At 41.3% G+C, this 26,823-nt stretch overlaps 3 protein-coding genes across 5 annotated transcripts; 1 reads left to right on the top strand and 2 right to left on the bottom strand.

The window, feature by feature from the left end:
- Nucleotides 1-410: 410 nt before the first annotated feature.
- On the bottom strand, nt 411-9,400 carry LOC137601907 (alpha-1,3-mannosyl-glycoprotein 2-beta-N-acetylglucosaminyltransferase-like). Of its 3 annotated transcripts, XM_068324385.1 has the most exons (4): nt 5,192-7,608; nt 3,241-5,099; nt 1,924-2,835; nt 411-1,720 (listed from the first exon to the last, which is right to left on the bottom strand). In XM_068324385.1, exons 3-4 carry the CDS (start codon nt 2,554-2,556, stop codon nt 1,022-1,024), a joined length of 1,332 nt encoding a protein of 443 aa, XP_068180486.1. In that variant the 5' UTR covers nt 2,557-2,835; nt 3,241-5,099; nt 5,192-7,608; the 3' UTR covers nt 411-1,021. The 3 variants fall into 3 exon arrangements, with proteins under 3 accessions (XP_068180486.1, XP_068180487.1, XP_068180488.1); XM_068324386.1 differs by lacking the exons at nt 411-1,720; nt 1,924-2,835 and adding an exon at nt 9,270-9,400 and having other exon boundaries at nt 3,847-5,099; nt 5,192-8,617; XM_068324387.1 differs by lacking the exons at nt 411-1,720; nt 1,924-2,835 and adding an exon at nt 9,193-9,324 and having other exon boundaries at nt 3,847-5,099; nt 5,192-8,617.
- Nucleotides 9,401-10,424: 1,024 nt separating this feature from the next.
- dhx16 (DEAH (Asp-Glu-Ala-His) box polypeptide 16) lies at nt 10,425-20,738 on the bottom strand. The gene is made up of 21 exons (XM_068323161.1): nt 20,500-20,738; nt 19,906-20,111; nt 19,506-19,738; nt 18,873-19,050; nt 18,723-18,779; nt 18,351-18,605; nt 18,003-18,236; nt 17,621-17,812; nt 17,001-17,111; nt 16,777-16,892; nt 15,910-16,120; nt 15,699-15,797; nt 15,389-15,541; nt 14,908-15,048; nt 14,474-14,636; nt 14,243-14,361; nt 13,197-13,264; nt 12,780-12,942; nt 12,383-12,544; nt 10,904-11,077; nt 10,425-10,653 (listed from the first exon to the last, which is right to left on the bottom strand). The coding sequence occupies exons 2-21, from the start codon at nt 20,101-20,103 to the stop codon at nt 10,525-10,527; spliced, it is 3,156 nt and encodes a 1,051-aa protein (XP_068179262.1). The 5' UTR covers nt 20,104-20,111; nt 20,500-20,738; the 3' UTR covers nt 10,425-10,524.
- Nucleotides 20,739-22,048: 1,310 nt separating this feature from the next.
- LOC137601136 (lysosomal thioesterase PPT2-like) lies at nt 22,049-26,378 on the top strand. Its single transcript, XM_068323163.1, has 8 exons — nt 22,049-22,210; nt 22,853-23,006; nt 24,217-24,312; nt 24,430-24,537; nt 24,646-24,729; nt 24,827-24,911; nt 25,486-25,540; nt 25,665-26,378. Exons 1-8 carry the CDS (start codon nt 22,049-22,051, stop codon nt 25,806-25,808), a joined length of 888 nt encoding a protein of 295 aa, XP_068179264.1. The 3' UTR covers nt 25,809-26,378.
- The last annotated feature ends 445 nt before the right edge of the window (nt 26,379-26,823 follow it).

Genomic DNA, 26,823 nt, shown 5'->3' with positions numbered 1-26,823 from the left:
GGATTACAGACTGTCCCATATTAACGGACCACCGACTGTATTTGCATGACCGTCTTCATCAATTATCTAACAAGAATTAAAATATATATCAAAGCAAGAGTGTGAGTGGATTTTTTCCCCCCAAACATATCACAAATGCTAAACCATGAGTCTGAAGATAAGTTTTATCTCATTGCTCCACAGGAGCATCTGTGAGCACCTCGTGGAGATTTTATACGTGGAGCTCCCCATAGATACAGGCCTAAAATGAAAATAAATTGTCACTCTATTACTTGATGAAGCTTGATAGTGTTTTAGCGTCTGATTTGTAGATGAATGTTCTCATGATGAGTTTGCAGTAACTATTTTAGGGTTTCCTTTTCATAAAATAAGTGTTAGAGCATGTTCTTTTACTAACTGAATCACGCAACTCATAATCTGTATTATTTTATTCTGAAAAATACAAACACGTTACAGTTTGCAAAGAAACAAGCTTAGAACATTGAAGATAATCAAATAGTATTTGACATTAGAACAAAAGCAGGAAGGACTGTGGTTTATTTGATGACAAACACTAAGAATGAAATATAATATTGCAGTAGGGACCAGTCACCACCACTGTAAGCAAATACACCACAGGTTATGTTTTTAGATTTGCATGAGACATAAACATTTCATTTTGGGTGACCAGAAACTGCAAATAATTTAAATAAAAGTGGCAAACTAGGTAATTGCATTGAATGTCATGTGCACAATTTTTTTAATTAGAAAAATATATCTCTAGAGAATAACAGCATTTTTGTCCAACAAACTGCTTCGGCAGTATTCAGTTATGTAGTAAATGTTTTGGAATAATGAAAAACCTGAGAGGTATTGGCAAAAATCCCTAAACCAGACGAAGGGACAATCGGTTCTGCCTTATCAAGGGCAATAAGGGTGAGAATTAAGAGCACAGATGACCCAATCCAAGATAAACTATAAAATGATCTTTGGTCTGGAATGATTTCCCCAGGACATTTATAAAAGGCTCTCTTATGCAGTGTCAGTTCCAAGAAGGATCATACTGGGTCCATCCAGGGAGAGGAGCCAAGTAGACCCTCCGTCCTTTTGAGAAGAAACTAACAACCCCTCTGTATCCTGTCCGAGGAACTCCAGACTTCAAGTCATCCATGATTCCCAAGTTTTTGGCCAAGACTTTAAAACTGTCCTTACTTGAATAATGTAGGCGGAAGGGCCCGGGTCCTTTAAGCTGCCCCTGTTTAATGTCTTCATATGTAACCACAGGTGCATTGTAAACTTCCTTCTCAAAAACTTTTTTGTATGTCTCCTCTTTCAAGTAACTAAGGTCTAACTTGGTGAAAGGCACAAATTCGGTGTTAAGTTTGATATAACGCAAGTACTTGTCATAAAACTGACCCAAGCTCACACCTTGCCGCCCAAAGGTCAAAGTTCGTGAGATCTCAGGGCGTACGCAGGCACGATCGCGACGCTGCTCCGGCTGACGCATCCAGTCATCCCAGAATGAAGCCGGCCACTTGGGTTCCAACTCCTCCCACGTCTCCTTGAGGAGCATCCAACCCAAACCGGGAAAGAAGTCTGTCCTGTAGAGCAAGTTGGCTTGGCCGGGATCCACGTAACCATCCCTGCCATTATCATTCCAAGCCGACACACACCATAGGTTGGGATCAGATTTCAGGAGAGGCAGCAAAGCTCGAAAGTACTCAAAGAAGTCTGGCGCCACCTACAGTAGAAGATAAATAATTAATTTTAAATTCTTGTGACCCTGCCTCAAGTAAACTGCTTCAGTGATACAGCTTAAAATCGGTGAAACACAGAACATGTGACGTTTCTTTATTACCATGTGATATAGCATTCACATATATCAAAGGCATTCTGAATTCAAATAATACTGATACTCATGCCACTAATTTGTGATATAGTTACCTCAAGGTCATCTTCTACAATCACAACAGAGGAATGAGAAAAGGTCTTGAAAACTTGGTTGAGAGCCCAGCGATAATGCCTGGAGATTTTGTAGTAACCCTGAAACTTCTTGTGCGGAGGCGGCACGGCAATATCCGACAAGTCCGGCTGTTGTAGATGAGTTACTTGATCTCCGTACGAGCGAATCACCTCAGCAGTTTCGGCATGTCCACAGTCCTGGCTCACTATGATGGGGTAAAGTTCTGCCGAAGGACGGTGCTGCAGGAGTTTGTCCAAGCAGCGCCTCACACTGACCCTGTTACAAGCGATAACCAGGACAGGAATGACAGGCTGATGTGCGACGATGACCTTTGGTCTGTCTTTGTTGGACGAGTCCCACAGCGAATGATGATTCTGGATCTGCAGCAGGATTTTTTTCTGTCTTTCGAGCTCTACCTCAATAGTATCTGCCATTCGGAGCACATCTCCTACCATATCATTAGTAGGCTTTTCAGCAACCCCTCTCTCCTTTCGGCCAGACTCGCCCAGCTGGCCAGGTGGGGGTCTGCCCCACAGCAGAAGCACCAGTATGGCATTCCAAGTGATAAACAGGAAAGTACCACAAAGAATGAGAGACCCTCGCTTACGGAGCATGGCCCAGGAACTGAAGAGGAGGAAGGCAGGTTTAGGAGGACAGGGGCTGAATAGAAAGACGTGTCCTGGTTACAGACAATAGGAATGGGATATGGGAAGAACCAGTTGCGTGTCATCACAAGTGCATGATCAAAGATCTGGAGCCGCTTCCTGCTGGCTTACTGCGAAGTTTACTAAGTTAGCGGTGTCGATTGAGGTGAAACTTAATGAAATATGGTGAACAAAAGGCCACATCATCATGCCTCTGGCAGATCCTCAGCTTTCAATATCCTCCTCCATCTGAAATCATAAGAACATAATGTACTATTAGGCAATAAAGACTACAGCAAAAATGAAAGTCAAAGGGGAAACAGCGGGTGGGCGACAGATTGAAAGATAAAAATGAATGAAAGCGACGAAATCCGGCGAGTTTATGCAAATTCGGATTTCTAGGTTTCACATCAGGTCGTCTCATGTGAACGCGAAGTGATGATTCATCCATCCGACGGATCGATTTTCTCCTCTCACCTGTGGCAGCCTCGCTAAATAACCCCAGCGATGTGTAACCAAGACTGGAAAAAACAACGACCGACCTGACTCTGGACCGGGTTTTTTCATTCACAGCCAGCAGATGGACTATTTTCGAACCGCTGTTGATTCTGTCACCTCACATGGGGGGGGAGCGCGTCGAAAATTAGCCCTTACCGTAACGGTGCCACCACTTCTTCCTCCGGTGGGTATTTCTCCACAATTTCAATCGATGACAACCGGTAAAGTGAAACTGCAGAACCCGTGTGTCCTCAAGTGGTCTCCGTGAAACGGTTCCCCGCTATTTACACTACTTCTCGCTCCTTATTTTATCTGGTTTCTCGCTGAGTTACGAGGGGCGGAGGGAAAAGTAACACGACGACTTCCTGGTTGTGGGCCAGAAACGGAAGTCCCGCCTTAACTGTCACCTCAAGACATGACTAATGGATTTGGATGTCTGAGCGGCCCCCTGTTGAGCCGCCGAACAGGTCCAGCAAAGAAGAAAAGGCAGAAATATTTGTGAGGGAATTAAATGTGTAAATATAAGCTGGGGGTGACGTGTCATGGTAGAAACAAGGCTGCTTTGATGTTACACTTAGATTGTACACTGGCAACCTGTGGGGTTGGTTTGAGTGGGAGTGGGGTTGAAAAATGGTGAGTTGTTTATTTTGGCAGCAATTCAGAAATCAAGTTTTGTAATTGAAATTGCAAGCTGCAAAAATCATTCACATAATAAAATAATTGGATTTCAGCATGAACATAGCAGAGGTAGCCTGCTTTGGGTCCGTGTTGGTTCGTCACCTTGACGATTTTATTTCATATTTACAGCTCAATAACATGCATTGCATTTTGTGTTACAGTGATGCCATAATGGGTTTCTGGATCTACACAAATGACATAACCCCAGATACAGTTACTCAAAGTTGATTGGCTAATTAAATCTCTAAACAGCTCATTTCTTGTTCTGATTGGATCATTCTTATCAATATATGTTTAGTGCAAAGCTGGCTGGACCCTCAACAGAAAAAAAAAACAACTTTACTGGTTCCTGTATTATTTTGACTGGTAATAGCCCTGCTAGGATTTACTGCTACGACTGTTCATGCTCAATATGTCGAAATAAATACTACTGTGTTTCACTGAATGAATTTTAATGGTCAACATTTTGTCCTATATTTGATTCTGGTGCTATTATAACAACTACTATTATGACAGAGTTCACTGATAGACTTTAAACTGCATTACACAGCTGCTTTAGCACAGTTATTCTGTAACTACTATAACAGGATTTGCACCAGGCATTAGCACACTCAGATTTTTGCGACATGTTCCGTGACATTTTCCATGTCACACTCATGAGAACAATAGTTTTCAAAAGATATCATCTGTGGACGTTAAATCTTCTGGATTCTCTCATTTGTAATGCAACATGTTTTTGCAGGGTTTTTTTTATAAAACTCCACACTTTTCCAACCAAAAAAAAACTCAACTTGTACAAAACTGAGGTCATTATCCATTCAGCTAATGTTTGAACAGGATTATTCATGTTTCATAATATACTTTTTATACTTCTCCACAATTAAGAGAGGGACGCGATTTCTGGTCTGAGGTCATGTTTACTTAAACTTCATTGCAAATGTAACTTTTATTGAACAACCTTTGCAAAATTGACTGTTATGCAAAGCATTGGTTGAGAGCAATCGTTTAAAAAAAAAACTAAACAAAATACACTGCTGTTCTATTTATTATCTAAAAGGTGACCCATCCAAACAAGTCGAGGGTCAATGCCTCACATGTACTGTTGACAGTTTTGCTTAGTTTTCCTAGCAAATACAAAAATAGTCCAGGTTAAAGTCTGAGACTGTTTTTTGAAACCCAGGTAAAAGTCAATACATCAAGTAGGACACGGTTGTGTAATTCGTTGCTCTTGGGGCCTCGGACACTCAGACAGGTCTTTCCTCTGTGGTCCCTTCAGGAAAGCTGGACCTGTCCTTGCTGGAGATGAGATCAGTGGGATTGTTGATAAGTCCATTTTCCTGTACGAGAGGAATATAAAGTATGAAGCAGCCCATACAGTGACAGTTGTTTTCTATTAGTATATATCACATTAATTAAGTTTAGCGCTCACCTGCGTGGAGTCGGTTGTTTCATCAGCTCGTTGATTCGGTAGATGTTGCGTGGAGTCAGGCCTTCCATCCTGACGCAACACCTCCAGCTTCACAAACATAAAGTCTGACACCAGCGCAGTCAAAGCCAAACAGGTGTGTTTCACCGCTGAACACCCCGATAACACGGCGGATGACACCTGACCTCTATTGCCCATCAAACGCGTGGACGTTTTGGACACTTTCAAAACGCCAGTAGATAATACACGGACACCTTTAACAAAAACAATCATACACACACACGTTTTATCTTTAGTGATTCGATTTATCCTAGAAACCGCATCTACTCCAAGCAGATGAGTCGCCAAACTGCGCGCAGGCTGACGCATCCAAGCGTTTTGGACACCCGGCACAGCTGTGGACGCGTCACATGAGATTTGTGAAAGTTTTAAATGACGCGATTTCCTTATTTCTCCAGAATCTTTTTTTCTAAGCGCTTTCCCACCCGTTCGGGTTGATTTCACAGTCAGTTTTCTCCCCACCGAAACACGTTTCTCTTGGAGAAAAGCCTCCCACGGTGACGCCTGATGTGACCGGTCGCGCTCTCTCCAGCCGGACAGTCCGAGGCTGTAAACCGGGGCGGCAGGCCGCCTGCTCGGCGGATTCCGAGCCCAAATATTCCCTCGACACCGGAGAACAGCAGACAAGGCCGACGAGGAGGGAGTGGAAGCCATCGTGGTCAATAATAACCACAACAGATCCTTTTCATCAGGCTCCTTCTCGTTTCTGATGATCCACCTTTATAGAGCAGTCAGTTACCCAAGTGTGACAGGGGAGGTGCGGTTTACTCCGTTTGTGTCTTTGCTGACATAGTTCTCTATAGAACTCGATCAGGGGGGTCTGATGGGTGTGCCTTGGGAAAAAAAAAAAAGAAATCCTGGTTTACATTATCCGCAGAAAGTATCACAAGTTTGTTTTTTAAATGGAATAAATGGAAATGTGAAAATAGGGCGCAGGTGTCCAATCTATTCTTGACTAGGTGCGCCATGTTTCACTCCACTTAATGGATGACAGCCCTCAGGGCGTAGCTCCACCGACTGTAGTATCACTAATCTTTTCTGCCATGTGTCAAATTAAATAGGAACGGGTTTTTTTTTTTAGCCTATAGAACAGATATCCGCCTTTTGATGTCTGGGTGTTCTACCGCTCTCTGTGACCCAATATATCTCACACACCCCCTCTAAATATATAGGCTTATTTTAATTAACCAAATCTGGATGAGTAGCCCTTGTCTTTAAAAAAACAAAAAAGTTTTTTGGGTTTTGCTTGAAATTTTTTATGATATTGATAAAACAAACAACCTGATCCTGCAACATTGAAAACTGCCCTTATACTTTCAGACACGGTTCTGTCTGAAACTGCTGACCAAAATTGGCTCTTCATCCTTAAAACAGTAGTGAACACATCCTAGATCCTAACACATCCCACAGACAGAAAAACAAAGGAATATCTCCAGAGATATCTGCGTTACAAACCAGTCTATACACGTTACATCCAAATATAGGAACATTTATTGTCCTTACGTTACCATACAATCTTTACCCTGTTATTTCTAATGTCTTCTGAGCGCAGATGGATAGACCTTTAGAAGGCCACACGACTGGAGAAGACTGGGTACAAATGTGTACATTTTCTCACATTCCAAGAGTTCTGTGTTCCAAACACGGTTTGTTTATTCCACTAGAGGGTATCAGGTGTCCAGAGAAGCGTGCGGGTTTGGGAGGAGGCACTTGGCACTGGAACACCTTCATGTATAATCACATTTAGAGAAAACAACAACTCAGCTATCAAAACAAGCCAAACGTTGTTCACTTAGATCACAATATTAAAATCAACATTAAGGAAATAGAACAGGTGTTATGTGATTGATGATATTATAGAAAATATAATCCATTCTTACGAGTGAAAGGAAGCTATGTACAGTGAGTTGGTCTATAAACAAGATTTGTAAGAACAAAAAGCCCTTTGTGGAAAGTATGCAATCAGAAAAAAACAAAAAACTGTCTCTTTATGGTGGAGTCCAGTGCATTTTTATATTTACATCTTATTATTTTAGAGAGGGGTTTTTTTTTCACAGTAACAGGTTCAGAAAAGAAAAAGAAAAAATATGTAAGAATAAAACCCACGCGGGATCCTTCTGTTTTCAATGTGTGCAACTCTGTTCCTGTAATCCTTCATTTCCTCTTGTTTCAAAGCTCAAATAGAAGCTCTTGCTTCTGAGTGGAGCTCTGAGGACAAGTTTCTTCACTTGACTGCAAATGAAGCAGCTTGGATGTTTCTCTGTGCTTAGTTTTATCTTGACCACGAGGAAAAATATATAATTTTCTGGACAATTGTAGAGTATAGGTCCACCCCTTCCACTTTTTAGGGGTCTTCCCCTTAAGGACTTGTCCCTACATTTATTGTTTGGTTCCCTGGAGGAGGGGGCCTCCGGTTAAAGCCTACTCTGGGTACGATCACAAAGGCCAGAATCCCCACCAGTATGAGAGACACAGCGACGACGATGATGGACCCCACCACAGCGTAGTAGCACCGATCCGAGCGGCACAACCTGCGCACATGACCCCTCATTCTGTTTGGTGGTCTGCCTACATCCACCTCCGTGGTTGGGGCGATACCCTCCTCAACCGCACTTGCAGGATTCTCCATCGTCGCCTGGGTCTCCTGGCTCTTCTGGGGCAGGGTAATGATGTTATTCTTGACGGGGCTGTGAAGAGCAGGGTTCTTCAGTTGCAGTTTACCCTTATTGCGCTTGAAACGAATGGATAGCACCCTGTGCATGCCTGCTGGGAGTTTTCCCAGGATGTCTTGGTTGTTTCCCAGACGGGGCAGGTCCTGACCGTGAGGGAGGTCGGTCAACTCACGGCATACCGGGCAAGTCAACGTCTTCAGCTCCGGAGAGGTCACGTTGATGCGGGCGAGGCACTCCAGGCAGAAGGTGTGCCCGCATGCCAACAGCTTTGGGGTCTTGAAGACGTTATCGTATGAGCAGAAGCACACGGCGCACTCAGTGTCCTCCACATAATTTTCAGGGGGCTTCACAGTCTGCTGCTCGGACTCCCCCTCTCTCCTGTGTCCTCTCTGGGACTCCTCACTCCTCCCTCGTTGCCTCCTTTCTCCCTGGTGTCTTTCTCGTTCTCTCCTCCTCCCTCTCTCCCCCCTACCAGAGTCGATGCTCCTCGATCTCCTCACTTTTGTAGGTTTCCTCAAGTGGTCCGCCTTGCTGTTACTCTCTGTCCCGTTGAGTTTGGGTTTGACATTGGGGGGCTGTTTGGCCCTGTGGCTGTGGCTCTCCTCAGACCTGTGCCTCTCCCTGTCATCACTCATGGTGGAGGGATGATGTTGGTGGTGGAGTGCCAAATGGAACCTGAATGACAGGTGGACACAGTCTGTGGAAAGGCAAACACTGAATAAGTCTCCTGATTCCCAGAAACAGCGAGGCAGGAGACAGAAAGCGTAGGAATCTACCTGTAGTCGTCATTGCTATTTCATGATGATGAAGCAATAACGCCTAATCTTTTCCTATCTAACTTCCTCATTGTATTTAAATGCTATCTGACAACCGATTCTATTTCTTAAACATGAACTACGTGCTGCACTATGTTTGTTTAATAGGCTTTCCTGCACTGGAATCATCAGCAAACATGTCTGAGTGCGAGCTACAGAGGTAGAAATGCACCAAGATGGTTATTAGTGGGGATTTTAATGATCCTGCATTATTTGGTCAAAACCTGTAAAGTCAGATGAAACCAGAGGTGTGTAAAGTGGCTCTATTGTCACAAAAACATAGCAAACATTCCATCATGCAAGTCCATTGCACAAAGTCAGTCATTAACTCGCAGCTTGTAACCTGTACCGCCTAACATTCTATCAGCTGCTTTCCATCCGGTTGTAGAAAAGGCAAACTGATATTTTCTACAAGTTTAAACTTGAAGCATTCAAAAGCCTTTTGAAAGATGACAACCTTTGATTCTTTTTGCCAGGTAAGAGCAGCAGAGAAGAGCTTTCTTGAGAGAGGAAGGTGAATAATCACACTCTGACCTGCTCAGGTAGATGAATGTCAGGATCGAGTCTTTCGGTGCGTCTGCAGTCGCCGTTCTCTCCAGACAGTGTCTAACTTCTTATACCTTATTTCCTAATTGGAGTGCAGCACTGCCTCCTCCTCCTCGCTGCCTCACGCCTTCTCTGTTCAACTTCAGGTCAGACCAGTCAGACCAGCTACGGTGAGCCAGCACTTCTCTCTGTGTTGATAATTCTGTCTACTCAGAGGGAAAATGTCATTCCTGGCAATTATTAAAAATTCACTGTCCTAAGGATGAAAATTCTGTGGTTTAATCAGGTGTTCAATGAGCGTCAGGCATGAAGGGCCCCCCTTGATAGCAAATTAAAATAAAAATATATTTACATATGAGATTGTGCACTAAAAAATCCCTAAGAGTAAATTTTCATTGTTATCGAAGAAATAAAAAGGTGCAGCGCTGTCAGTGCTGCACATCTCAGCACCTCATACCTGTCATACATTCACTGCCCTCGTCACCTGGTGTTTAGAGACAAAACAACATGTCTTCCTTTGAAATTATTCTCCACTCCCTGCTCATCTGAGCTACTTGACTATCTAACACCACAATTCTATATCACTACAGTGAGTATTAAGACCAGAACTGAGTCACACATACCTTTTTCCATATTAAATTTAAAAAAAAATTTAAACACCAGAGCTTTTAAAAAGGTTGTGCTGTATTTTTCATATTTCTATGCCAAGGATTAAACACTTAAATTTTTAATCTTGATGCTACTGTAATTTTGGATTTCTTTATTTGGAAATTTGAGATAAGCTTTCACAATTCTTTTTTTTAATAGAACAAGTTTTGTTTGTTTTGTCTGGCGGCTCTCCATTAAACAAAGTGATGTACTACTCTGTGAACCCACGGAGGTGGGGTATTTTTAACATGGTTACAAGTTGAAGATTAACACACAGGGTTGCTCAAACTAAATAACTTGAAAACTAAAGACAAATTTGTGCTTTTTGTGCTATTATAAATCCTCCCAGTTCCTTTGTAGAACAAGTTACGCAGCATGACAAGAGGAAGAGACTGTTAAAAAAAAACACATCTAAATATAACCTGCTGAATTCATGAGAGGCTTCCTCAAAGAAAGAACAAGCTCAATTTCTTGACAATAAAAAAAAAATCCAAGTCGTATCAAATCTTTATTTATTGAACAAAATAACTACAAAACTCTCAGAATCCCAGAGAGTTAACAGTTTGGTTTTTTTCCCTGAGCAGTGGGGTCGTCTTTATCCGAGCTCCTCTTTCGTTTTGCCCTGCTTTCGGGGCATCTTCTTGGTGCTGCTGTCCTCCAGCTCTTTGCTCTTATAATAATGAGGAGCAACTTCCAGCAGCCAGCTGCTGTCTATCTCAATCACCTGCAAGCGGAACGATAAAGATTAATCAATGGGTTTGTAGAGCAAGAGTTGTAGTAAAGTAATATACATTAACACTTGTCATACTTCCTCATTAACCTACTGCTCTGTCCTGAAGAGTTTATTCTGTTGAAAACTTTGTTTCTGGACTGTGGACTGGACATATTATTTTTAGATTCCTAAGAGTTTAATGATTGTTTTCCACATTCGCACACCAGCTTGTGAGACTACCAACACAGTAGACAAGACAGACCTGTCTCATGAACTCCTTCGTTGTGAAGACCAGCTCATGGTAGATGAGCCAGCGAGGCTGCTCGTCAAACAGGGAGCTGTTCGGGTGGACGTAGACGGTCTGCTGGTGTTTCACCGTCTTATAGCCACCTTTGCTCAGCCGTGCGGTGTGGTAAAAATATCCAGCCGTCACAGCCTGGGAGAGGGAAGAGAGATGGAGGGAGCAGAGTTTGTAAACAGCCAAACATTCGGGGTATAAATTGAAATGACAACAGCGGCGTTACATATTTCTTAGTACTTAAAGTGACCTGTTAGCACTTTGGAAAACAACAATACAGATGAATGTTTAAGTGAAAAAGTACCCAAAGAGAGAATAAAATATACAGTCAAGCTGCATTCAGGAAAAAGACAGAACCTCTGCTGACCTTAAAACAAAAGGGATTGAATTAATAAAGAAGCAAGGCCACAGAAATAGAATACTATAATTTTGCTCTCTCTTGTATGCTGGGTATAATATAGAGATACAAAGGCAACCCAAAGTGTGTACATATTAAACACAGTGAAGATAAACTTTGAAATTAAACTTACAATGTCATATTTTCAGAACTTGCGACTCAGACATCTTAAGTCCTTTGATTTGCCGATACACATTCCTACAGGTCAATGTCTATTGAGAAATCCTACTGTATTAATGAATGTGGGACTTGTTGGAATCTACTCATCAGAGCAGGAAGGGAGGATCATTTGCTCTTGTTTCGTGTGGATTATACAAACAGAAACCATCCAAATACAACTTTCAAACCATCCAAATGCAACTTTTCTGATTTGTTTTCACAGATGTACAAAAACTGTTAACGCCTTTCAGTAATCTGGGTCAAAAGAGGCTGGGAGTGTTCGAAAAGAGCTTAAAGAGACAGTATGACTGTCACACAGCTGACAGACATTGTCAAATACGGCTAACACAGAGGATGGTTTATCCTCCAAACAGAACACAGGATGGTTCATTACAGTTCTTCATGTTTGCATGCCAGTTAGTAGACGTAAGGGCCAATGGGTTACAACAAGGATTCTGACACAGGTGAAGCAGCATGTGATGAAAAAAAAAAAGGAGGTGTAATCAAATGAATAAAACGCCCTTGCTTATCTCAAGTGGTTTAGGTGTGTGTTCAAGACACACACAGTGTCTGATACGAGAAGTCTATTCACACAGCTTCTGCTCAGGTTAACTCATATTTTTCATTACTTTAATAGCTAATTACTTTTAAAATCTACATTGAGACAGGGGGGATCTTAAATTGACAATCAATAAAAAAAGAAAGAAAAGAAAAATTCAAACGTTCTATGCGGCCCGGTACTTAATGGTTCGCGGCCCGGTGGTTGAGGACTGGAGGGTTAAAAGATTATATTTAAGACGCTGTCCCTTCGTGCATTTTTAATTTCAAACACTCAAGCTATATTTATTATGAAGGCCTAGATAATCAAGATGCACTGCTGTACTGACCTTACGAATGGGCAGGTTGTCACCCGCACAGCTGACCACCTCCACCTCAATACGGTCCATGAGACCCTCCAGCTGGTCCCTGACATCCCGGGCTCTCCTCATAGACCGGAACTGGATAAAGTTTTCATAACACCACTGAGTGGAGTAGCCGCTCTCCACCCACTGAATGACAAACAAGACAGAAAAAATAGAGCCTTCATTTTCCAGGATGGTTTCTGGCCGAGCGAACTGACTAGTGAACGGGAGCACAGATGATGTCATCAGTCTAGAACTGCTGGAATAATCAGCAGGAATCATTAAGGCAGAAAACTTGTCTAAGGGCTCAAACAAATTTGAGAACTGTGTACCTGTAAATACTGTACTAAAAAAAAAGAAGGGATGACAAATGCACTCGTACCTGAGTGTAAACATTAAGCAGCACCAGGTGGTCCCCTCCTGGCACCACAAAGTTCATCCTGGCGTTGTCGGCGTGCACCACTTTATCTTTTGGCCGATAGAAAATGGAATTGTTCACCGACAACATGGCCGCTATCGTGAGTACTTCATTGGAACACTTGTATCTGAAAAGACACGAGGTGGAAGGGGGAGGGTAATGAAAATAGTTCCTTGAAGGCACAACTTCCTTTCTTAAAAGAAGAAAAATGTGAGCACACATGTTAATCATGACTAAAGTTCACATTCTGATGTTTCATCCAACTAATCCATAACCTGGAATCAATCAGTCCATTAATCTCATCGTGTCTCCCACTTCCGCTTGTCCTATTGCTGCTGATTGTGAACATCTTCACGCTTCAGTGTTAGACTGGAAACTCACTGTTCAGAGGCCAGGATCATCTTGCTCAGCATGGGGTCCACCGGCAGCTCGGCCATCCTGCGGCCCAGCTAGAGGCAACAAACAAGAATAAAGAGTTAAATAAGTTCAAAGATAAAACTTTTACCTTCACAGTGACTAAGTTATCGCTCTCCTCGATCAGTGCTTTCAATCAAGCAAGCCATGATGACAAGTATTGGACAACATGACGCAAATATGCATACTATCAGAGTGAAGATCGACAGACTATTCAGGTGATGATGTAATGTTCTAGGATTAAGAGTTATCGTTGATCTGTCTTTTCTTTTTTTAGATATGTACAAAACAGACAGACAGATGGATCAATATCTTTGAAATGATAAAGCAGGGTCATCTGCAAAGATGTGTGACTCACTGAATAACTGAGGGACAGAACTTCCAGCTGTTTTAATAAAGTAACTGTTTTACTCATTTTAAAGCAGGAGACTGAATGGAGAGTGAAACTTTTCATGAAAATCTAAATAAGTTGGAATCAAAAATGAAACACCTGAAGATTTCTGAGAAAACAACACGCAAAAAAGAGTTTCAGGACATACATCTAACATACATGCTGTATACAGCATATGTGGCATAAATGTACACTGTTTAAATACATACTGCAGTCATACAGTAGATACATTATGCACATGCACCGTCTTTTTTATATACTGTGCATGCTGTAGAGACACATTGGATGTTCGGCACGAAAAATCATATCGCACACGATCAGTAACACTCAAGGTCACCTGCACGCACAGTCGACATAACATAGTCAGAGTGCTACACACTCGGAGATGCAGCACGATACCAACGTTTGCTTCATGCTCTTGTGCATTTTCTCCAGGAAATCACAATCACTCTAGTTATTTCTTTAGATAATTCTATCAACTACATTTTTGAAAGACAGTGCTTATGTCCTCATGTTTTTACACTCTAGATATCAGCAGGCTTTCAGTGAGCTTTCTCAAATAAGATTCTGCGCTGCTTTAACTGTTGTTGCCAGCTCGATAAATTCAAACTCTAGTTTGTACCTTTGTGAGCTCTCCCAGATGGTTAAGTGCTCCCAGAGCATACAGCTGCTCCAGTGCCAGAACCAGCGTCTCATGAGGAGGTGGGTCCATGAAGTCAAAGTGAACAAGGTCATTGATTCCTGCATGAAAACAGCACTATTTTATTGCACAGCCTTCCAAGAAAGAACTAATATCCTCTGTGTTGTTGTATGAAATGAGATTTAAACAATATGGCGGGCTTCCTCCCCTCACCAAGACTCTTCAGCAGCAGGACTACATTTCCCAGGTTGGTCCTCTGAATCTCAGGCACAGTTGTTTCCTCCATCTCATGTTTAAAAGCCCAGGCTGTGTAAAGCCTGAAGCATTTCCCAGCAGCCACTCTGCCTGCACGCCCTGCTCTCTGATTGGCTGAGGCCTGACGGTGAAATGTTAGCAAAATATTAACAAACCAATAGAGAACCTGAAAATACTCAAACATAGTTATGAATAACTGCCATAGTTATGAACAACAGAAAAAACAAAACTTATAATCCCTTGAGACAAATTCATAGCTAGCAAGTCACACCCCCAGGCGGTAAATGTTCAGGTTATGTCCTCTCACTACACTCCTGCATAGAATTCAACATTGCTTGGCTTCGGCAGAGACACCTGTTTGTTAAAAAATCAGAAAAATAGTGAGCAGTTACCCGTGAACAAGGTGTGACGATGAGCGACTCCATGCCCGTGCGTGCGTTGTAACTCTTCTGTTTGCAGAATCCTGGGTCGATGACATAGATGATGCCATCTATGGTCAGCGATGTTTCTGCTATGTTGGTGGCCACAACCACCTGAGGTTGAAAGAGAGAGAGGGCCACGAAAAAAACTCAGTCAACACTCCTGAAAATAGGAGGATTAAATCCAGCTGTTACACAAAAAAGATGTGATAAAAACATGAACACCTGGCATTCATGTGTCACACAGCTGTTAAATGTACCTGCAGAATTCTGTGCAACAGCGCCCTCTGTTAGTGAATAGCATGTGCAATTAATTTGGGTGAATAATGAAAAAGCTCTCAAACACCTGATGGCTGAGAGCTGATGTCTTCATTTATATGAACGCAAAAATAAATGTGTCTCTTTTTTGTACAGTTTCTCAACCACCCTGCTCAGGAATAAGATATTCTTTCACCTTTCGAGCTCCAGGGGGAGTAGGGTTAAAGATCTTTGCCTGCATGTCTGATGGCAGGTTAGCATAGATGGGAAGCACTAGAAGCTCTGCTATTTTAGATCCAAGCCGTCTGCATCGATCCTGGAGCATCTCGCAACACGCTTCGATCTCCTCCTGCAAGACACACACAAAAGCGAGGAGATTAGAAGTCAGCAAACATACAAACACATTGTAAGGTGCATTAATCTTATAATAACCCCCAAAATCCACAGCATGAACAGAAATCATACATGCAGAATACCCACAATTGTCACTGTTCTTGAAGTAATACCTGTCCAGTGAGGAAGACTAGAATATCCCCTTGGGGTTGGGTGACATGGATCTGCAGCACTGACACCACACAGGCTTCCAGGTAGTCTGCTTCTGGAGCCTTTATGAGACAAAAGAAGGGTATCAACAAAAAATATGGTTTTTGGAGTTAGGGTAGTCTAGACTGATTTGAGTCAGAGAAACTTTATGATCCTTTTCATTTCTGCACCTACTTTTGTATAGAAGACATCAACTGGAAACCTCCTGCCAGGGATCCTGAAGACCGGGGCATCGTCAAAGAAGCAGGAGAAACGCTCAGTATCCAAAGTGGCGCTGGCTACCAGCACCTTCAGGTCCGGTCTGAACCTGGCGATGTCTTTAATGAGACCGAAAAGGATGTCTGTGTGGAGCGTGCGCTCGTGAGCCTCGTCTATGATGACGACGCTTGAGGAAGAAAAAATAAATAAAACAGCTTGAAAACAGGATACTCAAGCAGCTAAAGGACTACTATAAATAAGAATACAAATTAAAGGTCCCATATTATGCTTTTTTAATTAATCTCACTCAGCTGCCAGATGTACAACTACACTGTATTTGAAATGTCTTGCCGCAAACTGATCCATAGTCCTCAAAATCTTTGATTGAATATTGATCAAATCACTTTTGGTCCAGACGCTTCGTTTCAGTGTGTAACTCTGAGCCAGATCATTTCCACACACTGCTACCTTAGCCTGAACACGACCTTCTCATCAGGGTTGACCACGCCCTTATCCGGAGAGAGTATATGTCAATCAATGAAATATGGTTCAGTATATGTCAATCACGCTGTCAATCACTCGTTGTTACGTCATCACTGGAGACGAGACCAAACGGATTGGGAGCATGTTGTTTAGCCAAAATTTCCAAATAATTATTGATGTAGGAAGCATTTATTTTCCAAATTCTAGGAGTTGGTAGCATTAGGGAGGACGACTATGTATATCTAGACACCTGAAAAAAATGTGTTTTTCATAGTAGGACTCCTTTAAGACATGAACTCTTGCACCTTTGCATGTAAACATGCCACTTCCTCTGATGAGCAGTCACTTGTCTTTGCGTACCTGTAGCTAGCCAGGTCGGGCTCGGTCAGAAACTCTCGGAGCAGCATGCCATCTGTCATGTATTTAAGCAAAGTTCTCTCTGACGTACAGTCCTCAAAACGAATACTGTATCCCACCTAGAGGAAGGAAAGGAATACAGTTTAATCTGTTCATGGGTGGATCTCATCTTATTAACAGAAGCATGAAATTTTATAATACAGTTCATGTTAATATGGGAATTTTACCTCATTCCCAAGCTTGACGCTCATTTCTTGAGCCACTCTGGCCGCCACTGACATTGCTGCAACTCTGCGGGGTTGTGTGCATCCGATCTTCATGCCTCCTTTAGTATAGCCCTGAGATGAACAACGGAACGAAAAAAATGATTACATGCAAGTGGTGAGGAGGTAGAGCAGCAGGCAGCAACTTCTTGGTGCGCCTAATAACAAGCTTATAAAGGGCGACCCTCCAGTCCCAAGCCCAAGACTTAGTGGACTGAGCAACTGCTGCCCCACTCTGGCTATTAGTTCAAGTGTACAAAGTTTTGATGACATTGAATGTCAAACAAGACTGAAAAATGGGTCGTGGATGCATTCAAGATCAATCAAGATCTAAATTGTCAGGACAACCACCTCAAATCAATTTCCCATGTTTGCTTTCATTCATGCAAATTTATCAATAAGTGATCAGGACTGACAACCGATGGAGTAAAGGTAGAGGGAAAAAAATATCCAGAAAGATGCAAAACTGTGTCAAGTAAATTTAATCTATGAGGTAATGTGCTCTTCCAACAAATTTTGTTATATTCAATGAACTTTAGACTAAAGGTCACAATTTGATGGATGAGTTTAGATTCTGTACTCACATCTTCCATGAGGTACTGTGGGATCTGGGTGGTCTTTCCAGAGCCTGTCTCACCCTCGATGACCAGAACTTGGTGCTCATGGATAGCAGCTAGCAGGTCCTCTCTGTAGGGGAAGATGGGAAGGCTGCGCCGGACCTCCTGCATGGACTGTTTATTCAGCTCTGCCTGGGACAGAGCTGGGGTATCCTGATCCTGGACATAATGAGGTAAGTATAGAAACCTTCAACTGCCACCCTTTTGAGGTAACGTTACTATCAACAGCATGCACAACAGATTCAGGATCTCATCAGGTAACAACATTCCTACACTGGTGATCAATACTCTTTGATTGTAGATCATCTGTGTTTTCAGCACAGTAATATCATATCCATATCAGACCCACCTTTTCCTTCCGAGTTCCCTTCATGGTAATGGCCGTGCTGACAAATTCAATCATCTCTTCCTCCTCCAGGACCAGCTTGTACTTCTCCTGCTCATGCTTCATCCCTTGCTCTCGCTCCTTCTTAGCACCGAAGCTAAGGGAGGCTGTCTTCAGCCTCTCCTCCTCCCAGCGGCCTTGCTCTCCTCCCAGCTCCATGGGAGTTTCCTCCAACTCCAGGTCCCTCTGGGGCACCTCCTGGTCAGTATGGAAGAGATGGGAAGGAACATGTTTAACAATTAAACCAATGCCACCTTTAGTAGGACACTGTAGTTGCACATTGTGGCACTAAGTCAGATCTCTTCTTCCCACCTTGCTTCTCTTCTCTTCTGGCATATAGTATCTGTTCTTTCTCTCTTCCTGCTCCTTGGCACCAGCTGTTTTGTAATCTTTAGCCAGGTCCCGGAGGGTGCGTTTGTATTCCAACTCTTTCCTCTCTCTGTCAGTCAGCTCCTCTGTCGAGAAAAGGTACTCATCGTCTCTAATCTCTGCTTCCAGGTCCTCCAGCTTCTCTTCCTCTCTCTTCTTTAGATAATCCCAGCGTGAGTGCTTCCTCAACTCAGGCAACTGAAGGGAAAGAAATGAGAAAATGCACAATAATTATTCTGTCCCCTGATGGTTAATTTAAGACCCCAAATACACAATGTTTTTATGAGCACAAAATGCCCAACATGGCACACCCACCATATTTTTCTGATCATCTTCAGCCATTTTCAATCTCTTTTGAGCTTCTTCATAAGCCTGGAGAAGATAAAAATAAAAGATGGTGATATCTTACAGCATGGCATACAGTTGTTTAATGATGGGAGGTGTTGCAATCCTCTCATCTCCCACCTGTTTGTCTGTCCTCTCTGCTATGTTGCGCGTCTTGTCTTTGTCTTTCTGCTTCATTCTTTCTGCAAACGCATCTCGTTCTTCAATGTCCAGTTGTCGCTCTCTCTCTTCCTTCTCCCACTCTTCCTCTTCCTCCTCTTCTTTGACAGTTGTGTGGCCACTTTGGCTTGAATTACCCCTGATATTAAGAAGAACATGTATTAATTGAACTGGTAATTTAGGATGCTGACTTGCTGTTTCTCCTTCGACTACATACTTTTTGAAAAATGCATTTTGAAAAAATATTGAATTTAACAAATTAATGTTCCTCTGTATGGTTCAGTTTACTGTGAATTAAATTCTTTGTGGACTTAAACTTAAATTAATGAAGTTGTGTGCTGTAGTTGTTCTAGATATATCCTTCATTGTGTTTAACTCACACTTATAAACATGTATTGTTCATAACTGTTGCTGGTTTTGGTTCATTGTAGGTGTGACAATATGACGGCTGTATCACTTTTGGACTATGAATCCTAAACCAGCCAACAATGCTTAATAAACAGGACTACAGAAAATAAGTTATTACATTCAACATTATGAAAGAAAATGAACTAGATATTTATCATATAAAACTCTACCAGCTATCTGGAATACCTTTTAAGTGCTTCTTCCTCACTGGACGACTCGCTCTCTTTCTTCTGTCTGATGTGCTTTCTCTTGGTCCCTCTGTCCTTGCTTTTCTTCTTTCCTTTCGGCTTTTCCCTTACAGCATCACCATCACTGTCGCTGTCCTCTAGTAATGTGTATGTTCGATTCTTTCTGTCCATTTCAATGGCCTCTCTTTCCATTGCCCGGGAAGGTTTCTCAACAACCTGTTTCTTGGGAATCTATGACAAACAGGAGCAGAAAAAATGCAATGGGGTTTCATTACTACTAAAACTTCATAGATTGAAAATGCAAAACAAGTTAAATGCAATATCAGGCCTTTAAAGTTCACATGGATATTTTACAACAAGTACACACATGGAATGCTGATGAAATATAATTAATATACCTTCTCATAGAGTTCTTGAGCAAAGGAAATTACACTCTGGTTGATGTCAATTGTGCCAGTCTGCTCCAGACGATCCACAAAGTCCTGAGAACTTGAAGCTTTGCGTGCAGTGCCAATCATGAATAGAGACACATATCTGTCACTCAGACCAAGGATGTCATGGAGACGGTCATTCACCCACTGCTCTAGATTGGCCATGGTAACTACTGCAGGATAAAAAACATTGGGACATGGTAACCAAGGTATAAAGTAAACTGTTGGACACAACCAAAATGTATTAGCGCTGCTTGCACTACATGGACCCAAATACTTGTATGTATATGGTCTATTCCATAAAGTCTGCCTTACCTATTATCAGTACTGTAATGATTTAATTTAATTTAATGGCATTTTTAGTTGTGTATAATTTCATACACACCAAAACCTCTTGTATACGGTACACAATGCAATTCAAGTGCAACAAATCAAACTCAAACTAAGTTGCTCTACTACACTAAGTCACACTATTGAGGTGCTGTTCGATCGTAAACTTAATGAAGAACTGTTAAAGCTTCTCAAAAACAAATACCTTTATCCCAAATCTATTTCACTCACCCCTTGGCAAGGTGCTCAGAGACGCTGTTGTGATGCTATAGCAGGTCGTTTGCTAACTACGCTCGCTACAAATAAGTTGTTAGCTTTGACTGAAGCGCTTAATTTCTCAGTAATGGCGCCTAACAGATACGTCCATCACTTTATAAACATGTCAAAATGTTTATCACGGGCTTTGTTTCTCATAATAGAAACAACATCACATTAATAAAATCGTCAACACCTATGTGGCTAACGATACGCGTTGGTAGAGACCAGAAATACGTCATATGACCTGACGAGGAAGCGGAAGTGCATCCGAGCTTAAACAAATGCGACTACTGACCCCATGCGGCCAACTGAGAAACAACATCGACAATAATCCCTCAACTGTGAAAGTTCATCACTAGAAATTGGAATCACTTTGGTGTGAGTTTTAGTTTGAACTTTATTTTACTTGAATTATTCTTTATCTCAAAGTACATGAATTTTAAATATTTAAATGTAAAGATTTAAAGATGTTTCTCATCTTTAAATCTCTGTGGAGTCTCTGTGGAGACTTCTTCAGAACTGAATAAATCTCTTGGATGAGAGACGAAACGTCTTCAAGAACTTTCTTAACGTCTTGACTTAAACAGCGTTGCATAGGTCAAAGATCAAACCTAGTGCTCTGACCTACTTTCATAGATCAAAGCACTAGCTTTAATCTATGGTCTTACTCACACTGGCCTTCTCCCTCTTCTTTCTACCTTAACCAGTTCCTGAGTGTACTAAAGTTAAAGTTTGACCTTTACCTAGTTTTCTCAAGGTCTGGGTATTCATCGAATTTTCATCCCCTTTGCTGTCCAAGTAATGTGCTTTTTGTTTCATTTTTAAGTCTCCAACGGTTGCAAAGATATTTGGTAGACTAACAGACGGACGGACGAACTAACGGATGAACACACAAACGCTGACAATTACAATACATCACCGCTTTGAAGCGGTGTGTAATGACAGAACACCACTCGTGTTCATATTGGGGAGGCAGTTCATCCCAGTCACCCTTTTTCAGGTCTCACTGTCAATGCCCACATGAGCGTTGACGTCCCCAAGGAGAACAATGGAGTCCCCAGTTGGGGCATTAATCAGTACGACTCCCAGGGACTCCAAGAAGGCCGGGTATTCCACACTGCTCAAATCATTAAGGTTTATCACTAGAAATTAGAATCACTTTGGTGTGAATCAGTATTAATTTGAATTTTATTTTAATTTAATTATTCTTTATCTTAAAGTACAGGAATTGTAAACATTTTTTAAAAATTACAAAATTCTACAGCACCAGATTTAGAAGTTACCCCAAACTAGATCAGACTGTGTGTGCTTATCTCATGGAGCTGACATTGCGTAATATTTAGGTATGGGTTCCAATCATGAATGAAGGAAAAGTCCGTGACGATACGCAATCCTGCGGGAGGAGTGATCTAGGAAAGAGGAAGGGGGAAAACAAAAGTAGAAAGAGGTCTGCATCAGAAACATCTCATCACTGCCCATATTCTCTCCGCAGCGCGCAGAGCCGGAGCCCTCACCTGCAGACATGAACAACCCGCCGGCCTCACGTGGATCTCCGGTGTCGCTGCTGCTGCTGCTTCTCTTCGTGGCAGGGCTTTGCAACGGTGGATACAAGCCCGTTATCATCGTGCATGGCATTTTTGATGGACCGAAAGATTTCACAACGCTTTGTCTTTACATAACCGAGGTAAGACGTGTCTACAGTGAGTTCACGTGCAAATGCATTAATAAAAGGAAGGGGTTTCATTTAGGCTGAAGGTTCTGAAGTTGCACCCAATCAGAAGTAAAACTAGTGCTGGAAAAAGTTATAAAATATTACGCTTCAGAACATCATACAACATAATATAACGAGTAAAAGTCCTGCTTTAAAAGTTGTATTGTTAAAAGTTTTAGAACAGAAAGAAAAGTGAAGTCATGATGCAGGATGTCTTGTTTTAGAATAATAATGTTTTCTAATGAATATTGTTTGATTACATCTGAGCATCATTTAATCAAAGTCAGAAAATTAACTCGTAACTATATTTATCAATTAAATGTGTAAAATGTAAGATATTTCTGTTGTGTCAAGTAATTTGAAGAAACCCAAAATTGACATGCTCAAGTTAAATTCTCCACAGTTTGAATACAATCAGCCACTTGAGTAATTGCTTTAAATTTGCTATCAGCTTTCTTTTGGACATGCTTCTGTGTATAAGTCCATGTCTGCTGAGTTGTCTGATAACGTAATCAGTCGTCAGGCTGATGATTTGCCAGCTGCTGATTGAATCAATACATCTGCTGTTCAGTGAATCCTTTCCCACATTCCTTTTTATTTGAAATGTGTTCCCAGATGCATCCAGGCACTGAGGTGACTGTGATTGACTTGTTTGACTACATGTCCAGTCTTAAGCCACTGTGGACGCAGGTCCAAGCTTTCCAGAACGCCATCAACTCCATCATGCGAAAGTCTCCGGATGGTGTCCATCTCCTCTGCTTTTCACAAGGTCCTTCCACAGACACTACATGGACTACATGTCACCAAAATTCTTTTTAAGTATTTACATAGTAAACCTGTTCCTAGACATTGAAGGTAAGATACGACATTAATGTGAGGTTTTAGCAGAAGAGTTTTGATAACCAGCCAACAGACAGCTGATGCACTTGGAAAGAAATAGCACCTCATAAGGATGAAGGTATGCTCCTCTAAAGTACAATATCTACAGAATATAGCAGTCTTTAGGGTCAAGAGAAGAACATCTACTTCTAAACATGGTGCATATGACTAAATAATCAAGTTTGAGGCCATTTATTGCCATCAAATGTATTAATACAATCATTAGAAGAGGAGATGGACGTCTACCTGATATTTATTTGATCTGAAAGGAGAGTGAAGCCGGTTAGTTGAGGGAACCTTCTCTCTTGCCAGCGAGAAGTTTCTCAACAAACTGGTGGAACCTGTGTAACAAATACATAGAACTTTGTGCAATGGATGAAGTGTTTTCATTTGAGTGGGTTCCAGGTTGACTCAGCTGATGGGAAGCATCTTGATTGAGTAGAACTTTAACACCATCAGTAATCACTACTAAATTACAGCAGTAATCCTCCTCCTCATGGACTGACACAACCTGTGCCTCATTTCTTATTGTTCGGGCATGAGCAGATTCATTCATTATAGGAGCTGGTGGTGTCACATCAGTCAGAACCTGTTTCTGAGGCCTGCAGGCAGATATAACAATCCTGAATGTATTCAACCAGGGTGTGTTGTCAATTCTCTGGCTTCACTTTCACTTCTGTAGAATCGTAGACATTCACCACAACCTGCAGGCTTGTTAAAGTACAAATACGAACACATATTTTTACTTTAACAGGGTTGCAGGTTCCACTTCTACATTTTGGGCTTTTTTTTTTTAACCCTAGTGGTTTACAGCTTTTTCCTTTCAGTGAATCGGATTCCTTTAATTCATGCTTGTTTGTTCTCAGTAAAGATTAGGTATAGACTCAAAATTGTGGATCGCTTTTCCACTTCTAGAATCTTTTTAACATTTTTCCAATATAATGGGAACTAATAACATATAATCTGCCCATCAAATGCAAATTCAGAGTCCTTCAAAGGTCATGCTCGCACGATCGTTTAGCCAAAAGTTTTTAGCGTGTAGCTAAAATACATTAAATAGTTTTTCTCCCTAATAACCCTTGTCCTCTCATTTCTCTTAGGGGGTCTAATTTGTCGAGCTTTCCTCTCCACAACTCCCGACCACAACGTGCACACCGTTATTTCACTATCCTCTCCACAGGCCGGACAGTTTGGAGGTGAGGGGTTTTATTTCATGTCTAAAGACGGTATAATCCGCGTTCTTCTGGGAATCATAACTTTCATTGTGATATTTAAAAAAAAAAAATTGTTCTGGAATCATTTTTATTCCATAGAAACGAAGTACCTGAAGTGGCTGTTCCCTGAATACATGAAGAGGACAGTGTTTCGCATTTGCTACAGCAAGATAGGACAGAAATTATCAATTTGTGACTACTGGAACGGTGAGGGTGAAGGAGGACATTTTCCCCTATTCTCCAAGCAGAAAACAGTCAGTATATCTGTGGGTCAATCTGAACACGAAAACTGAAACAGATGGGTTTTCCCCACAGATCCTCACCACAGGCCCCAATATGTGAAGAGCAGTAGCTTTCTAGCAATGCTTAATGGTGACAGACCTCACAACCGCCTGGAAGGTATCATCAGAGATATTATTTAAGCTACACTTATGGAACTACAGTAAAACTGCAAACTGTAACGTAAAATAAAAATGACTTACTTTCACCACCTCAGCATGGAGGGGAAACTTCCTCCGCATCAAGAAGCTCGTGCTTATTGGAGGACCAGATGATGGCGTCATCACACCATGGCAGTCCAGGTTTTACTCTTTAAAGCTTCACAGTTTAAATCCACACTGGAATGATGTGTCTAATTATCCTGGTGGATGTAGAGCATTCTTCTCTTATATCCCTATCATATTTGTAGACCAACATCTCTAATATCAAGTACATGAATGTCTCTCATCATCTTTTTTACCTAGCAGATCTCTGTATTATGGGGGTTTTTTTTAGCCAAGTAAAAGGAGAATGATAATAAACTAACTGGCTGCTGATTAAATCAAATTGAATCTGAGGATAAAATAAGGATCTGGACAAGAATCACTTTGTCATCGTTAAATCCAACAATGAAATTGTCTCTCTTTGGTGGAGATAAATTTAAAAAAAAAAACAAGGAACAGGTACGAGACAGATAAGAAAAGAGATTAAAAAAATAGATAAGAACACAAAAGCAACAGGACAAGTTAGGATTGTCTCTCTAAAAGCCAGACTGAAATGTCCACACTTTGCCTAAAGTAGAAGCAGTAAAGTACGTCCTAAGACAGCCTTCGCAATGTGTGTTTGGTGAACTGAAAAAATTTGCAGTATTTCAGCTGTTTCCCCTTTCTTGCACAGCCACTTTGGATTCTATGACAGCGATGAAAACATCGTAGAAATGAGGAACCAGGAGGTGAGTCTGAATCTGTTGATTATATTTCTTTAAAACGGTTAAACCTTTACTGTGAGCCTGTCATCAAATGGTAGATATTTCCTGTAATTAACCCACCCTTCTCCTCTTCGTCTCTCCAACTCAGTTTTACAAGAACGACACCTTTGGCCTCAAGACGCTGGACGCTCGTGGGGATGTGTCGGTGTGTGTTCACTCTGGAGTGGCACACACACACTGGCACTCCAACTACACGGTGTTCAAGAGCTGCATGGAGATGTGGCTCACATGAACACATCTCACCAACAGAGATTTTAATGAAATGTACACGACTGAAATAGAATATGTAAGCAAAACTAGTGACAAGCCTAGACTCTGTTTGTGAATATTTTAGAAACAGATCATGCTTGCGCAAAAAAAAAAGTGAAGATGAAGGTTTTATATACCGTAGAAAATTTAGTGAAGTGTGAAGTTTAGATTTTAATTTTTAAATATTGGGATTTGATATATTTAATGCATGTTTCAAAGCGATCAACTATAACTGTTCTAAATAGTGGATAACACTCACTTCCTGAATGCATTTGTCTGATGTTGTCTAAAGATGAATTGATATTATTTCAAGGATGAAATTTGTGTTTGCTTTAAATGAGGGTAAAATATTTACATTAATGAAATATCTTTGTTTTTGCTTCCTACAAATGCACATATTCTTAATACTACGCGTAACTCTCTAAGTAGACACGGAGTCATGCGTTAAGTCAATACGCCAGCAAACATAAGCTATTTACTGCCCTCTAGTGGTGAACCTGTATCATACAAACAGCAGGTTATCTGTGTTACACAAAACAATTTGTGCTTTACATCTGCATTAAAGTGTTCTGTTAACATCCATCTTTAAATTGTTATTGGTATGGCTTTTTTTTATTTTAGACTTTGACATTTAAAGATTACTGTTACACCTCTGCAGAAACCTTTTTATTTTGATTTAAATTTATTCATTCAGAAATCATTTTTTTATGTCTAGGATTAGCCTCTGAAAAACTAGCAATGAAACTACAATAATCTGAAAGGTGGTTGCGCCACAGATCTGAGTTGTCACAAAAACATTTTAAATTCTTTTATCTTTTAACAAAACATTCACGCAGCTTGTCCTGGTAATCTGGTAGAAGACGTTCACATTGTCCCTGACATGATTAGATGAAAGTAGCACAAGGTGCGATCGATCAATTTACTCAATTGATTTGGGTTAATTAACTGATGTGTGGGGATTGAATGGGGTGGTAATTCAACCAATTCCACTTTAAATT

Source organism: Antennarius striatus, chromosome 9, assembly GCF_040054535.1.
Source record: "Antennarius striatus isolate MH-2024 chromosome 9, ASM4005453v1, whole genome shotgun sequence".
In the NCBI taxonomy this organism is placed as follows: domain Eukaryota; kingdom Metazoa; phylum Chordata; class Actinopteri; order Lophiiformes; family Antennariidae; genus Antennarius; species Antennarius striatus.
Note: the sequence above shows the minus strand (reverse complement) of the source record. Positions and strands in the feature narration are given on the sequence as shown.